Source organism: Pygocentrus nattereri, chromosome 12 (genome assembly GCF_015220715.1).
Source record: "Pygocentrus nattereri isolate fPygNat1 chromosome 12, fPygNat1.pri, whole genome shotgun sequence".
Lineage (NCBI taxonomy): Eukaryota > Metazoa > Chordata > Actinopteri > Characiformes > Serrasalmidae > Pygocentrus > Pygocentrus nattereri.
Window position 1 is genome coordinate 12828265 of NC_051222.1, and position 16553 is coordinate 12844817.

General features: G+C 37.5%; 1 protein-coding gene across 8 annotated transcripts in view; it reads right to left on the reverse strand.

The window, feature by feature from the left end:
* dmd (dystrophin) overlaps positions 1-12123 on the reverse strand; it is a 177924-nt gene extending 165801 nt beyond the window's left edge. For 5 of the 8 annotated variants that reach the window (XM_017717729.2, XM_037543617.1, XM_017717727.2 and 2 more), the window contains exon 1: positions 11936-12122. In XM_017717729.2, coding sequence (XP_017573218.1) covers positions 11936-12020 — 85 coding nt within the window. In that variant the 5' untranslated portion in view covers positions 12021-12122. Of the gene's footprint in view, positions 1-3998; positions 4015-4126; positions 4279-11935 lie in introns of those variants that run through there. The other 3 variants (XR_001858753.2, XM_037543614.1, XM_037543613.1) reach the window with 3 other exon arrangements.
* Positions 12124-16553: the final 4430 nt, after the last annotated feature.

Sequence of the window (16553 nt, forward strand, 5' to 3'; positions counted from 1 at the left end):
TAAGAGGAAAGAACAATCACAAAGTGATACAGATGTTGTCACCAACAAAATATCACAAAATCAAACACAAAAAAGGAATTAGAAACTAAAGATGAATGGCTAAAATGTAGTATAGTGTAACTATAACTTTGTAAAATTTAAACAAATACAATGCACACATTTCAAATAGAACATATACTTAATATACTTAAGTCTATTCTTAATTGTGTGAGAAACAGCCATGTTGTAGTCTAGTTATTCATTTTAGCATTATTGCAATTTTGACAGTTATAGATCAGTGACATGCAAGTTGTGTGTGATTTACCAAAATCCATGCCTGTTTTATTATTCTGCCATAGTTAAGCATATTGAAGTCTAGACTATGAAGTCTAGAACTATGACCTTAGGTTAGGAACCATATGTTCCATTCTGTATTTCCATAATTTTAAATGGCTGTACTTTTTCTTAAAATTCCATAGACTCCATAAATTATGGTGACTAAATGCTTGACTGTCAAGGTTTCTAAGACATCAGAGTGAGTTTGCTGATAATTGAAATACTTCTAAGGGTAAGCATAGTCTTTTGTGGTGAGACAAAATTGATCCCAAATGTCCCATTCTGAGTTCTTGTCTGGGTTGTAGTCTTTTTGTAAATACCATTGACAGTCCAAAGCCAATGCTAGGTAGAACATGAAACATGTAAACTGTCTTGATACTGTATTTCCCTCAAATCAAACAAGAAACTTAAAAAATGTAAAAATGGAAGTATAGACTCGAATAGAATGTCTGAATATACAGAATCTAAATTAATTATGTATTTACACAAAAAATTATTGTAAATCTAGTGTATTACAGCAATAATACTTCTAAACATCCTATATCCTCTTTAATAAATCAGTAGATCAACAGCACGGCTGAAGCAAGGATTAATAAATCCTGGTCACACTGAAATTAGGCATTTCTAATAAAATTACTACTGATCAGGGATTTTGTTTTACAAAGCTGGACTAAGCCTTGCAACTAATCCGCAATAACAAAGTGCTTATACTACTTGCTTGTTCTCGGGTTAAGAATTGTGTATTTCAATCTTTATTTCTTTCATTCTGAATGCCATTATTTCTTTTAAACATACCTACGTAAATGTACTGGAACTGACATGCTCATTGCTGTGCAAAAGTCTGAGACCACTAATTTTTATTTTAATGTTCAAAACTGCCCATATTAATTTTTGACTGTCAGGAAAAAAGCATAAAAAAAAAGAAAACACAAGCTTCAACAGTTAAATACCATTTCTTTTCAGTACTTAACGTGTCCATCCTTTGCCTTTATTACAACTTTCATTCTGTTCAGTAGATTTGCTTTCAGTTTTTCAGATATCAGTAAAGATATTTTCCCATACTTCAAGTTTAGTCCTGAACCTGACAAAACTTCAGTTTAGAAGTTCAGTCTTAGAAGGTGGCTGCGTTTTCTGCTTCTAACAATCCAACTAATCCCAAATACTTTTAATGATGTTGAGGTCTGGGCTTAGGAATGGACAACCTATTGTTCAGAGACAACCAGCAACTTTTGTTCGATTTGCTGAAATTAAATAATTGTTTAGAAATCAAATAAATGACAGGTGCTCCCAGACAATTGCACAGTACTGTGTATTCTGTAAAATTGTCATAAACTGTTTAGTAGTAAGTCTTGGGTGCATAGAAAGCAAAGCCAGTAGACACCTGTGACGCCAACAACATGGTACAGTTAGGGACCGAGACAGAACAAATATGAAATTCATACAGTCAAACTCACTAAAGTGTTTCATATCATTTGTTTGGTTCAGAAACATGGTGTATTTTAAGAAACATGCTAAAAGAAAATATACAGTGAAAACTAACCAAGTTGTCAGACCTAGCACTAGTGGTAGGTCCAAAAAAAAAAAAAAAACTAAATCTATGGACTATATTTGTTCAGCAACTAAAATGAATTGATCCAATCCTGGATATACCTTACTGTAAATGGTGTATACATTTTCATATTCATCTTGGGTTGCTAATACACATTTGTACAGGTCATAAAAAGCTCAAGGATAAAACACGCATATGGAGAAAGATCTGGCAGAACCCCAAATTCTGTCCAAACACCTCTAACCTATGCTCTCAAAGAACCATCGTATGATCTAATTTATCACCAGTTACATTTCAAGATTGGGTCAAAAAACATTGTGTGACAAATGGAATTTATCGTAAATGCATGAGTAAGTAGACAATCATTCAATTAATTTAATTTCATGCATATCTAAGAAAACTGTCCTTGCTTGTGTGCTTTGTGTTGTTACACAAAGTTTTTACTTTTTACTCTTTTGCAAGACCTTGCTACTCTGAAATGGAATATACCCCATAAAACAAAAGTTTAATCAGATGACCTCAAAGGGGGAGACAACATTGAAAATTATAGCATACTAGATAATAACTATACACTATTTTACCAAGTGCTCAGCACGAATAAGTTATGTCTATTTTTTTTTTATTAAAAATTCTTCAAATCCTCTGAATAGCAAGAGTTATTAAACAGACACAGTATTCACTATCTGAAATTACAAGAAAAAATATACCTGAAAATATCAAACAGTTTATCCATCAACAGTTTAGCTATATGTAAATTTGGTATGCTGTGATCCTTGACCTTCCTCATCAGTTCATCTGCATATTGCAGACAGTTTCTTCTACATTTAATTTATTTCAAGTTGCAGATGGCCAGGCACTGTTAAAAGCACTAACATTTAACTTTTCTATTTTTACATATTTTGTTTCCTTTTAATGTTGCCTAGATACATTAATCATCAGGCATTGTTGGTGACAATGAAAGAACTACCTCGCCATAGGAAAGATGTAATCTGATTGCCAGTGGTGACAGTAATAAAACTACATGTACTTTATTATTTTACTTTGCTTGTTTCAAGTATCTGTACTTCAATACTTTCATTTTTAGCAGTTTCACTTTCACTCCACTAAATTTTAAAGTAAAATTTCCTTTTATTCTGGCATGAATTTGATGACGCCACTGCTGCTACAGTTGAAGTACTTTGAAATATTTTGTTGCAACAGCCTTCAGTGTATTGTTAACGAGAAGCTGTTCTCATGAAGAAGGCGATGAAAAGTGATCCATTTTCTGTTTTAAGGGGAGGCAGCAACTTTACGTCAGTTTGAACGTTTAAAATTGGGCAGACATAATAGATCAAACATACAGACAGACGGGAGAATGAATACAGGTTTGCAACTGATCAGACGCGTGACTTAAACCAGGTGGCAGCTGGTGTGTCTGCGCCACAATCTAGCGTGTATCTTCCTGGATTATATCCGCCCTTGTGCAAATAGGATGATAAGGTAACTAGGTTGAGCCGGAGGTAACGGACAAAGACATTGGTCGGATCTGAAGGTATGGGCCTTAGCTACTTAATCTCTCTGAATAAAGCAAAACAGAGAAAAACACAACTACAGACATCTTCAGACTACAGATGCATTTCAACCTCGTTGCCACTTCTAATGTCTTCTAAATGTTTGAGCTCATTCAAATGCAAATCATTGGCAAAGTACATGGCATTATTAAGTCTATGACACAGTATTAAGAATCTGTCATTTCCAAGAAGTGCCTCGACACGTTGATGAGTTGTGCGTGAGGGCATCTAAGAGCAATATGGGCTGCTTGGCCAGATTCATGCTACAAATATGTAACCAAACTTTGCTTACAATTATCAGCACAATGACTCATAAGACGTATGTCCCCTCTCTGTTATACGATACATACACGCGCGTGCCAGTTAGAGCCTTTTCGTATCGCGGAGACCGCGTACGCAGCACCCTGAAACCGCTGACATACGCCTGGCTGGATAATCTGTTGTTAAACCTAGAATCGGACGCGTGACAAAAACGACCTAATAAAGCCATCAAACCCAGCTTTCTCTTGAAACAACAAGGCGCGATCAGCAGGGTACAACACTAGCATATATCACTTCCATTTTTCTGCCAATTTTAGTCTTACCCTCAGAGGCGGCTCGAATAGCCTGCCAATAAGCAGGAATTCCCTTCTTATCTAATCCAAAACACATCGCTGCAGCGAGCTATTCTCACAAAGACGTCATTTATCACGCTGTGTCAGTGAACCGATACCTGTATTGAAGCAATGGAGCCGACTGAATATTACTCCAGGCGAGCCTTCAACGCGTGTGTTCGGCCAGAATAGCAGCGTCGTAATAACTCCATGCTTATATCCTCCACACAGCAGCTGTAGGTGGACGCCTGGGCAATGTATGCACTGACTCTTTCACTTTGGTGGTTGTTGCAAGATTGCTGTTTCCCCGAAATCTGCGGTGATATCTGCCCCTGCCAAGTGTAGCTTATGCCGCGGACTGACTTTTAACTGTTGTATCCCTCCTCAGAAAGGGACTCTGTATCACAGCCTGAGCGATAGCAGATGGCCTATAGGCTATAGTTAGAATCAAACACGAGCGCCAGCCAGAAATAGGAGCAGATAACCTAACGGAATTTTGGAATAATATGCATAAGAAGTCGCCACAACACTTTTGCTACTGGTTCCATTATGATGTGTTTCTATAGCTCAACCTAATTTAAGCTTCGCTTTTTTAAGGTCGTCCTTTCCTATTTTGTCCTGTGCTGTAAACTAATCTCTGCCCAAATACAAAGACATTTTAAAGAGGTAAGCTGAATATTAATGAAATATTTATTTTTACTTATTGAAAGTTATTTTGACATACTTTTTTTTACTTTTATCTCTTAAAAGCCATTGACTTTGATCATTATTATTATTCATACAAGGATGCAAATAATCCTGGTGGTCTCTGTAAATATATCTATGGAAAATGTTACATATGCAGTAGGCTGAAATGTTGAGTAATACTGGTTTGCTACCCTTGTTAAAAAAAAAAAAAAAAAATCATTGATTGTACACTGAGTGATGAGTGAATCTAACCATGAGAATATTACTCAAATACATTTTTTCACAAAAACAGAGTTATTAGCCCATTCTCTTTGTCGTGATAACAGCACTGTTGCGCTGGTCTGTTGCTGGAATTCTTACACACCTCAGAGTCACTGCTGGACTGAGAGTAGTCCGCCAACCAACAATACCCAGCCAACAGCGTCCTGTGACCACTGATGAAGGACTAAAGGATGACCAACACAAACTGTGCAAATGAGCTATTGTTGCTGAATTACATCTACTAGGTGGACTGACAAGGTAGGAGCGTCTAATAGAGTGGACAGTGAGTGGACACAGTGTTTAAACTCCAGCAGCATTGCTATGTCTGATCCACTCAGACCAACGCAACACACACTAACACACCTTCACCACATCAGTGATACTGCAGTGCTGAGAATGAACCACCACCCAATTGGTCCATGGGGTTCTTGACCACTGCAGAACAGGGTAAAAGGGGGCTAAAAGTATGCAGAGAAACAGATGGACTACAGTCTGTAATTGTAGAACTACAAACTGCACCTACATAGTAAGTGGAGCTGATAAAATGGACATATGAGCATAGAAACAAGGAGGCAGTCATAATGTTGTGCCTGATATGTACACACACACACACACACACACACACACACACACACACACACACACACATTCTACCTCCTATACTCTATACTCTATTCTATACTCCATTCTACCTGCTGCTCTGTATGTAATCTTACATGCATTATAATATAAAACATTGTGTATATACATACATTTCCTTTTTTAGATTAATAAATATACATATGCAAGACACAACCCTCCCAGTTAAAAAAATAAATAATGCCAAACTACTGAAAATGTATTATTTCTAATGGAAGCGCTTGACTTAAGATGAGCATTTACAAGTAGGCTATCATGCTCAAACTACTCAAATACTCTAGTACCCTACAAAAGAATAACAGCTAACAGCATCACATCACACAGTTTGAGTGTGTGCTATTTCAGGCTAGAGGGTTGGAACAGATTAATTCTACAATTTCCTCTGATATTTGATTCAGCATCTTCCAGCAGCTTGATATCGACCCAGTACCGATACCCGGTATCTTATTTTAAATTTTGAGTGAGTAACCACCTTTTTCTCAATGCATTATTTATCATGATCACACCACTCAGGGCACAGGCACTACAAATTAAAGTATAAAAAAGTGATGTGCCAGGAAGGCCTGTATGGTAGTGTCATTAAGTGATTTTTAAAATTATTTGGAAACAGCTTAATATAATTTTGGAATATTGCAGTCTTTATGATGTGCACATAATTTCTGTTAGTCCACCTGGTATAAGGGATATTCATGCAATCTTTACCAACCCTTCTCTTGGACATCTACCTTGGTACAAATCTAAGACCCATCATTCAACTAGTCAAGGACTTCTGAAGGCAATCATTAGTTGGATTAGGTGGGTTTGGTCAGGGTTGAACTGAATCTTTCACAACCTTCTGCAACTCATGGCCCACACAACTGAAAACTAAAGTTTTGCAGCTCTCAGAAAGATGTAACCATTTATTTATTTATTTATGATGGACACATTTCATATGACAACAAGACAAATGTTTTTATATTGACTTGCAGTGAAAATATAAACACAACTAGCTAGCTATGTCAGTTACATCAGTCATGTATTTTGTATTTTGACACTTTTTATAAAAAATTATTACAATAATATTTGTCATTTAAAATTATTTTGCGTTGAATGTCTATATATTCCAACAAAATTTTTATGGTTTAAACAAAAATAGCTGGACAATCATGACCCACTTGTGGCATTGTCCCACACATTGAAAACCACTGTTCTAGTTATCAGGAAAGGTAGTGTTAAACAAAATGTTTAAAATATAATATATATAATATATATTATATAAAATAATTCTTGTAGTCAAATCAAGGAGGAGCACTGCCAAACAATTACTTTTGCTAGCTAGATTTGTATTTAGGACTCATTACACATAAGCCAGCAATTAAATAGGTTCTTGATTTCTTGATGTCAATTACACATTTGTTGGTAATTTATTACCATGTGATAACAATGTATTTTGTCAAGGACATTGTTCAATGAGATGTATGTCACTTGTGCCTAACACCTTAGTGACTTCACCAAAATAGAAGATTGTCACATGTTTCAGACACTGCACCAAAAATAGACAGTCTTCGGATGTCTTAGTGCGATGACAAACATTCATAAAAATAGCAACACCCCTTTTTGCACTGCTCATTTAGCATGGACCTCCCATTTCTTTATCCACCATAGAGAGACTATGAAAATACCAATATGTACTCCATAGCCAAAACCTCAACAATAAATAATGCCTTCCACCAACCAGTTCTGGTGTTACTAAACAAGTATTTCATACACCTTTCAACACATACTTTAATAATTTAATGAAGAACACATTTTAATGCCTACAAAATGCATGAGAATTATGTTTATGGATAATTATTGAGTGTGTCAGAAATTTTGCAAGCAATACTGTTCATCTGGCTTTATGATTTTTGTAAAGACAAGCACATAATTTGTTTCAGAAAAATCAAACGCAAACCTCTGAATCTTTCTGACCAAGTGGAAAGTCTCTATTGACAAATACTTACTACTCATAATAATAACTAACAAAACAAAACAGTATTCACTCATAAACCGCCACAATAACAGTTGAAGTTAACCAATATGTAATTAGGACACTGCTTTAAAAAATTACAGTAAATTGATATTAAGTGCTGTGAGAAAGTATTTCTTATATTTTTGCTAATTTGTCACATTTAAATGTTTCAGAGCATCCAACTAATTTTTATATAAGACAAAGACCATTATTCCATTTATTGAAGATAAATATTTTTTCAAAACCTATATCACCATGTGAAAAAGTAACTGCCCCGCAAAAACTGAAATGATAATTGGCTGTGCCACCACTGGCAATAACAATTGTGATCAAACATTTACAATAACTTGTGATGAGTCTTTTACATTGCTGTCAAAAAATATTTGTCCACTCTTCTTTGTAGGATTTCAAAAATCATGGCTACATCACAGATTTTTTTGAGTATGAATGGCCTCTTTAATGTCTTGCATCTCAATGGTATTCAAGTTAGGACTTTGACTTGGCCACTTCCAAACCTTGATTGAATTGTTTTGAGCCATTTAGAGGTGGACTTGCTTGTGTTTTTTAGATCACTATCCTGCTGCAATTCTTTAGATATTCATCTGGGTTCTTTTGTGACCTTCTGAATGAGTTGTTGATGCACTCCTGGTGAAATTTTCATAGGCCAGCCACTCCTTATTTGTGGGTAATGGCTCTCGTGGGGCAATCGTGGGCTGGAAGTTAGGGAACCAGCCCTGTGACCGGAAGATTGCCGGTTTGATCCCCTCGACTGACAGTCCGTGACTGAAGTGACCTTGAGTAAAGCACCTCTATTTGAATCTCTTTACAACATGGCATTATGTGCTTCTTTTTGAGACTTCCAGCCTGCTTCACATTGCCAGACAGGTTCTATTTAAGTGATGTTTAGATTCAACAGGTCTGTCAGTGTCCGTGCTTAGGTGTGGCTAGTGAAATTTAACCCAATAGTCAGTTGAATTTTGTTAACCAGTTGATTTAGTAATTTAGGGAACAATTACTTTTTCACATAGGGCCAGGTAGGCCTAATAGCATTTTTCCTTCAATAAATAAAATTTTAAAACAGCATTTTATGTTTACTTGGTTTAACATTGTCTAATATTAAAAGCTTGATCATCTTAAACATTCAAGTGTGAAAATCGTGCAAAAATAGAAGAAATTTGGAAGGAGGCAAATACTTCTTTGCAGCACTGTAATTGTTTTACTTCTTAATAACCTTAACATGATTTACTAATACTGTTGTCATTTTACTTATTATTAATTCCCATGATCCTGGTTTTAAAATGGAGTATGCACGTCTCCTCAAAAGTGATTTAAACACTGTATAAACCATTTCACAAAAGTCAACTCTGAATTACTTTGTTTACATCCCAACCAATAATTTATGCAGAAACTAAAAAAATAGAAATAACTGAATCTTGAGGTCTTGTTGTTCACACTATGATACAGCGCTTTATATACTGTATGTAACCACTTTTAAGTTCAGATAAGTACAGATATTTTCTATCATAAGATTCAATGCAACATCACCTGCTGTTTCAAAACGCAAGACAATAAGGCAGCACAGGACATAAAGAAAAAACATGACAACCAATGGCACAAGTCACATTATTTATTTGGGAGGATTTGCAACCACCTGTACTTATAACTTCAGGCACCAACAAAAATAGATTTCAGAACATAGCTGCTCTATGTGCAGTGCAATGTGATAATGCATGACATCATATGTTAAGCTGCTGTGCCATATATGTTAATTTAGGGCCCAGCGAATTTGCCAAAAATATCACAAACTATTTAAGTGAATATCCATAATATGAGAAATGGATCATATTGAGTCAAGGCTGTGTGACCAAACTTAAACACTACTTAAACTCACACATAAACTAAAAGTCAGCTGCAGCATAGTAAAGAGACCACAGGAGATTTCACAGAAAAACAATTAAATGGTTAGGGTAATTTTCACCTAAACAAATGTAAAAATATAAAAAAATATGTCACATGGATTAGAGTATGAAGGAAGCCCTACACCGTATAATGTAAAATATCAGAATCAGACATTCTTCAATGGGTTAAATAGTTGTGCTGTATACTGTATACTGTCAGTGTGCCTCTGGAGTTTCAGCTGCAGTCTGCAGATCAGTGGCAGAAAATGGTAAAAGAAATAACAATTGTAATAATTAATTTAATTTGTTAATGAGTGGTTAATCATTTTTCAAACTTTTCATAGATTTCTAGTGTTTTGATGTGAAATTGAAATTACAATTAAAATGAAAACCAACAAAATGAAATTCATTTTTAAATCCACAAAGTTTAAACATACATAATCCTGAAAATAATGTGGTGTTAAGACCATAGTACACCAACTAGACAAACTCGAACAGGTCAGATATGTGAGATTAGTTCAGCTATGTTAGACACGATACATGGCCAAATGTATGTGATCACCTCTATTGATGCAGTGTAAAGCATATTGCCACTGGAATCTACAGCAATGGAAAAGTGTTCTCTGGAGTGACATATCATGCTTTACTATCTGGCAGTCTGATGGACAAAACTGGGTTTATGGATGCCAGGAGAACGCTACCTACTGAAATGCACAGTGCCAACAGTTTGGTGGAGGACAGATAACGGTCTTGTTTTCAGGGTTTCGGTTAGGATCTTTAGTTCCAGTGGGGGTAATGTCAACACTACAGCATACACAATATATATTATGTTAGATATGTTAGACTAATTCAGATATGTTAGATATGTTAGACTAGGTCAGACATCTTAAATATAGTAAACTAGTTCAGATATGTTTAATTTGGCTGTTATTATGGCTATTTTTGTGTTCATTAGACCACACATCCAGAAAAATATACTGTGAAGCTACTGTGGTATGTGTTGACATATTATATTGCATATGAGCAAATCTTGATCAAAAAGAAAGTAAAACACAATATTAAGAAAACATTGTAGAATACCACCCCCCGAAGACCTTTGTAGCATGTAAATTTAATCGGTTCAAAACAGATTTCAAGGCCTTATATAACCATTTTCCAGTATGAACTGTAACTATCTTGTTACAGTTTAAAATAAGTAAAACAAGCTAATTGAATTTGTAATTTAAATGTTTGAATAAAGTATAATTACAAATAATCAAAACCATACACTACGAATGTACATGTTAACATTGTAAATGTTAAACATTTCTGCACACCAATTTGACTTAAATTTACATTTTATAAAGTTTTCAAGTGTCGTTATCTCACACCACTTCTAGTGTTAAATACTGTAACGCTGTCAGTACCTGGACTAGCGTTAATTTCTCACTTTGCAATGATCAGTAAGCTCTATACACAGAAACTGCCATAAATAATGACTGGGTCTTCAACATTTTTAACAGTGTCAAACAGTGGCAAATTGCTAGACGTACATTTACGTTGTAAATGATGTCCACAGCAAGATATAATTGGTATTAAGAGGGACAGGCACACACCCTAGCATGAGCAATAAACACAGGAACTTGGAACACATGAAAAGCAAGAGGGTGAAGTTGCAAACCTTCAGAGCCAAACTCTCACATGCAACTTGAGAAATGCTCTAGATCACTTGCATACTTAGCAGGGCATGCCATAAACAACAAGCGCCCACGCCTCATCCCATTAACCTTCTTCAACCCCATTCACGCATAATTAAAAACTATTTACTAATTTCAGCAATTATTACTATTACTGACACTTGGATTACCCACTTGATAAAATTTACCCAGTGTATATCACCCTAAACTGCTAGCCAACAACAATATGACTGGCTAAAACAAGGGCTCCTGAAATCTTACACCAGGCAGCTGCAGCTATTTCAAGCTCTTTAAGACCATATTTCAACAGGAGAATAAATATAGCTCACTCCAACCCCAACCAGAATTCAGGAAAGGTGATGTGGTGTTAGGACAATTATTTCACAAATCTGTGTTAATTTAAAAAATCTATCCCAGCACAATTTTCTATCAAAACTGGTCAAAAAACCTTAAGCAGCAGAGCAGACAGTAAAGAGAAAAAGTTAAACAAAAATGATGGTATATTAATAAACATATCAGCAAAAAGAAAATAAGCCTGTTTTCCGTATAAACCCTATTGACTATTATATCCTACATTAAATGTATAGCCTCCATACTACTATGTATTTCAGATTTCAAATGATGTGTAAAAGTAAGCAGGTCTTTCATAAAAGACCTTTGCATTTCTTGACAACAAATGTTTGGAAGTAAAACATGCAGAACAGCTGCTTTCACAAATCTTGTTTGCTGTTAGTATGATAGCAGTACAGGCACGCCTTACAGTGAGTTTCTTCTTACCTGATCTTGTCTTTATGATTTCTCCAAATTCATCCTCAAAAGCTTCTACTTCCCACTGGTCCTCTGGGCTCCCAGCTCTGGCCATGTCAGAAAATGTTTTGCTCAAAGCTTTATCAAAATAACACAGTGAAATTTGAAGCTATGTATTTCAAGAAAAACTAGCTCCAAGACGCAGGACAGAAGTTTGTGAATGGCACTGCTGTAAGACAGTTGATGAACTGTTATGATGCAGGGGAAGCAAACTTGTCAAGAGGCCCAGAAGAGGAGGAACAGGTGGCAGATTCTACTCTTCTTAAAATAGAGCTTAAAATGAACTAGACAGTTTGTGTCACCATCACACACAAAATATTTTCAGGTCCAAATAACAACAATATATATATATATATATATATATATATATATATATATATATATATATACAGTGAAAACATGTACTTTAATCCCTAAACTAAAATATTTTCTCAAACACTTATTAGTCACCAAAAGTAAGGAATTAAATGTTCTTGGACTTGGGAATCTGCCTGCCTTTCAAGATAAACATTTGAAGGACAGTCCAACAGGCAATGGATTTCTGGATTTGTGTCCATGCAAATTGCACTAGTAATATAATTGGATGTATGCTGTCGGCCCCAGCTGACACCTGTAATACAGATACTGTACATTATGAGAGATTTTATTTTCTTAAGTGGTAAAAGAAATTAAAAAATAAAAGATTTGGTAAAAGATAAAAAAGTGGTAAAAGATTTTGGAGCCTATTTTAAACCTAAATGTAATCTACTCAATCTAGTCAGCATGATAAACATTCTTTAGATATAGATTAAATAATTTAATTAACAATAAAGAGTATTTATTAAAACAAGCATTGATCGTAGAACTATCTAAACAAATCAAAGAATTCTCAGAATGCTGTGCACCTCTCTGCAGCCCTTATGTTTTAATGTTGTGGGTTATTAAATCTTTTAAATCCTTCAGTTACACTTTATACTTTCTAAAAATAAAGTTCACTATTATTTAAAACATGATCATGATCAAACATGATTTTTTCAGGTACTTTAATTGTTTTATTTAGTAGCCTACAATAGACCACAGTAGTCGTGTCGTCATTTTGTAGCCGGCGCCATATTCTTATGCCCATAATAGGAACTCCAGGTCAAAAATCGATTTCTCTGTGACCAGAATGAATAGTTTTTTCAAAGATCACCTCTACCTCTGGTGAATAACTATCTGAAGCCAATACGTTTTGTCCTATAAATATTCTTCTGTCAAATATCACTATCATTTGATTTACGAGGTCATTAAAAACGTGAAATATGAACATTGCTACACTCGAGCTAATGCTACTGCACACGGAATTGACGTCATTAGACTGGCAGCCTCTTTAAGCAGACTTTGTCAGTGTGGTAGTAGCAGAGAACTTGTAGAGATGAGAATTTCCACTCTGAAATGACTCCTGGTTTTCTCAAATGCTAGAGGGAGCTCCCAAGTGAGTCCAAAATGAATGGATTGATATGGAGCATTTGAGCAAAAGCATAGTTTATAAATGCTTAAACATTTTTAATGTAAAAGAATATATTAATTATACATTAATACATTAAGCCTTCCCCAAATCTGCAAAACACATGTAGACTGGGTTGGCAAACTTCTATGCTCCCTCAACAATCCGTGAGACGGTGAAAAGCTTGTCCGTTGTTCCATGGCCGGGACAGAATCCGCATTGTTCCTCCTCAATCATAGGTTCAACTACTGGTCAAAGTCTCCTTTCCAGCACTTTGGCATAGACTTTCTCAGGGAGGCTGAGCAGTGTGATACCCCGAAAGTTGGCACACACCCTCCGGTCCCTTCTTAAAAATAGGGAACACCACCTCGGTCTGCCAGTCCAAGCGCACTGTTCCTGAGGTCCATGCAATATTGCAGAGGCATATCAGCCACGACAGCCCCACAATATCCAGAGCCTTAAGCATCTCCGGACAAATCTCATCCACCCCTGGTGTCTTGCCACTGAAGACCTTGCCAACTACCTCAGTGACCTCCACCAGGGAAATGGAGTTTGACATTCCAGAAAACCTCCGGCCCGATTCCCGTGAGGGAGGCATGTCTCCCGGTTCTTCAAAGTGCTCCTTCCACCGACCGACAATATCCTCACTTGAAGTCAAGAGTTTCTCCACCCCTGCCAAATACACCTTGGGCGCAGCCACCTCAACCACTCCTGAGTCACTGCACAGTTGTCCAGAACCTCCTTGAAGCTGACCGAAAGTCTTTTTCTCATCAAGAAACCAAATCTTGATGTTAGCGTATTGTCAAATTACAGGTCTATTTCTAACTTACTATTTATATCAAAGATCTTAGAAAAGGCTGTGACCCAACAATTTAGTTAATATCTACATAAGAACCATATATATGAAAAATTTCAATCTGGATTCAGGCCACATCACAGCATGGACACAGCTCTAGTTAAGATAACTAATGATCTTCTTCTTGCCTCTGATCAGTGCTATGTATCCCTGTTAGTGCTACTTGACCTTAGCGCAGCTTTCGATATGATAGACCACAATGTTCACCTACAAAGGCTAGAATACATGCTTGGAATCACAGGGACAGCCCTATCATGGTTCAAATCTTATTTAACAGAATGTTATCAGTTCATCAGTGTAAACAATTTACCTTCCAATCATTCAAAGGTAAGATTTGGAATTCCGCAAGGCTCTATTTTAGGACCATTATCATTCACACTATACATGTTACCGTTAGGAACAGTTATAAGTAACCATGGCATTAACTTTCATTGTTACACAGACGATACGCAGTTGTACATATCGGCGAAGCCTCATGACAAATACAGATTAATAATCATATTTACGTACTAACAGACAGAATAAAACTAATTCTCTCTCCCTGCCTTCCCCCCCCCCCGAGTATACAACTGCCCACATGTCCGGCCGGACACTAAAGGACGGCTGACTGTCGAGCCCTCCTGCTACCCACTTCAGACCAGCTGCCCATGCCCCAGCTATCGCCACCTACCTTGGACTAGCTGCCCACCCTACACTGATGTTTTCATAGACTCCTAACTATTACTACTATTAATACTACTGCTATTAATACTAGTAGTATAATCATTTGTAGGTAATTTGACCAGAGGTGGATGGGTCCCCCCCATTGAGCCTGGTTCCTCCCAAGGTTTCTTCCTCAGTTCTCAGGGAGATTTTTCTTGCCACTGTCGCCCCTGGCTTGCTCACCTGGAGTTTTTACATTCTTGTTATAACTTTGTCTTTTCTGGAATTCTGTGAAGCTTCTTTGTGACATCAGTTGTAAAAAGTGCTATACAAATAAATTTGTTTTGGTTTAATTTTTCCATGGTCTCACAAAACTCCTCCTATGCCCTGGATTTTGCTTCTGCCACCTTTTTTTGCCTGTCGGCACCTATCTGATGAGTCGGGAGTCCTTTGGGCTATCCAGTCCCTAAAGGGGACTCTTTCTTCAGCTTGACGGCCTCCCTCACCACTGGTGTCCACCAGGGGGTTCTTGGGTTACCACCCCGACAGACACCCACAAGCTTTTGGCTGCAGCTACACCTGGCAGCATCCACAATGGAGGTTTTGAACAGGGTCCGTTCAGACTCCATGTCCCCTACCTTCTCCAAGACATGAGAAAAACTCTCCCGGAGGTGGGAGTTAAAATCATTCTGAACGGGGCCTCCGACAGTCGTTCCCAGCACACCCTCACTATTCACTTGGGCCTAACGGGCCTGACCATCAGTCTTCCCTACCATCTGATCCAACTCACCACCAGATGGTTATCAATTGACAGCTCAGCACCTCTCTTCACATGAGTGTCCAAAACATATGGTCCCAAGTCAGATGAAACAATAAAGTTGATCATTGACCTCTGACCCAAGGAGCTCTGGTACCATGTACATTTATGAACATCCTTGTGTTTGAATTTGGTGTTCGTTATGGACAATTCATGCCTGACACAGAAGTCCAATAACAATTCACCATTCGGGTTTAGATCGGGCAGACCGTTCTTCCTAATCACGCCTCTCCAGGTCTCCCAGTCATTGCCAACATGAGCATTGAAGTCTCCCAGTAAGACACTGGAGTCTGTAGGTGGGACCCTTTCCAGAACCCCGCCCACTCGCTCCAAGAAGGTTGAATACTCGGACCTGTTGTTTGGTGCATAAGCACCAGCCGGGGACTCATGAGTATCCCCACACCCGCCTGGCACCTCTCACCCTGTGCAACCCCTATCCAAGAGTTTGGCTCCAGAGCTGACACTGTGGGTGGAGGTGAGCCCAACTATATCTAGTTGGTACCTCTCAACCTCCCGCACAAGCTCCGGCTCCTTCCCCCCCATTGAGGTTACATTCCACGTACCAAGAGCCGGTTCTGCCAATCTATCTCCCACTGCCTATATGGCACTGCACTGCTCGTCCATGCTGGACCTTGCGGGTGGTGGGCCCACATGGTCTACCCACATCACCTGTTCAGGCTGAGCTCGGCCAGGTTACGTGGGCTGCCCAGCCATCAGGTGCTCTCCAAGGAATGCTATCTCCACGCCTGACTCCAGGGGTAAGTCTCAGTGATCCTCTCACGGGCAGGGTACACAATTTTCTGTGTCT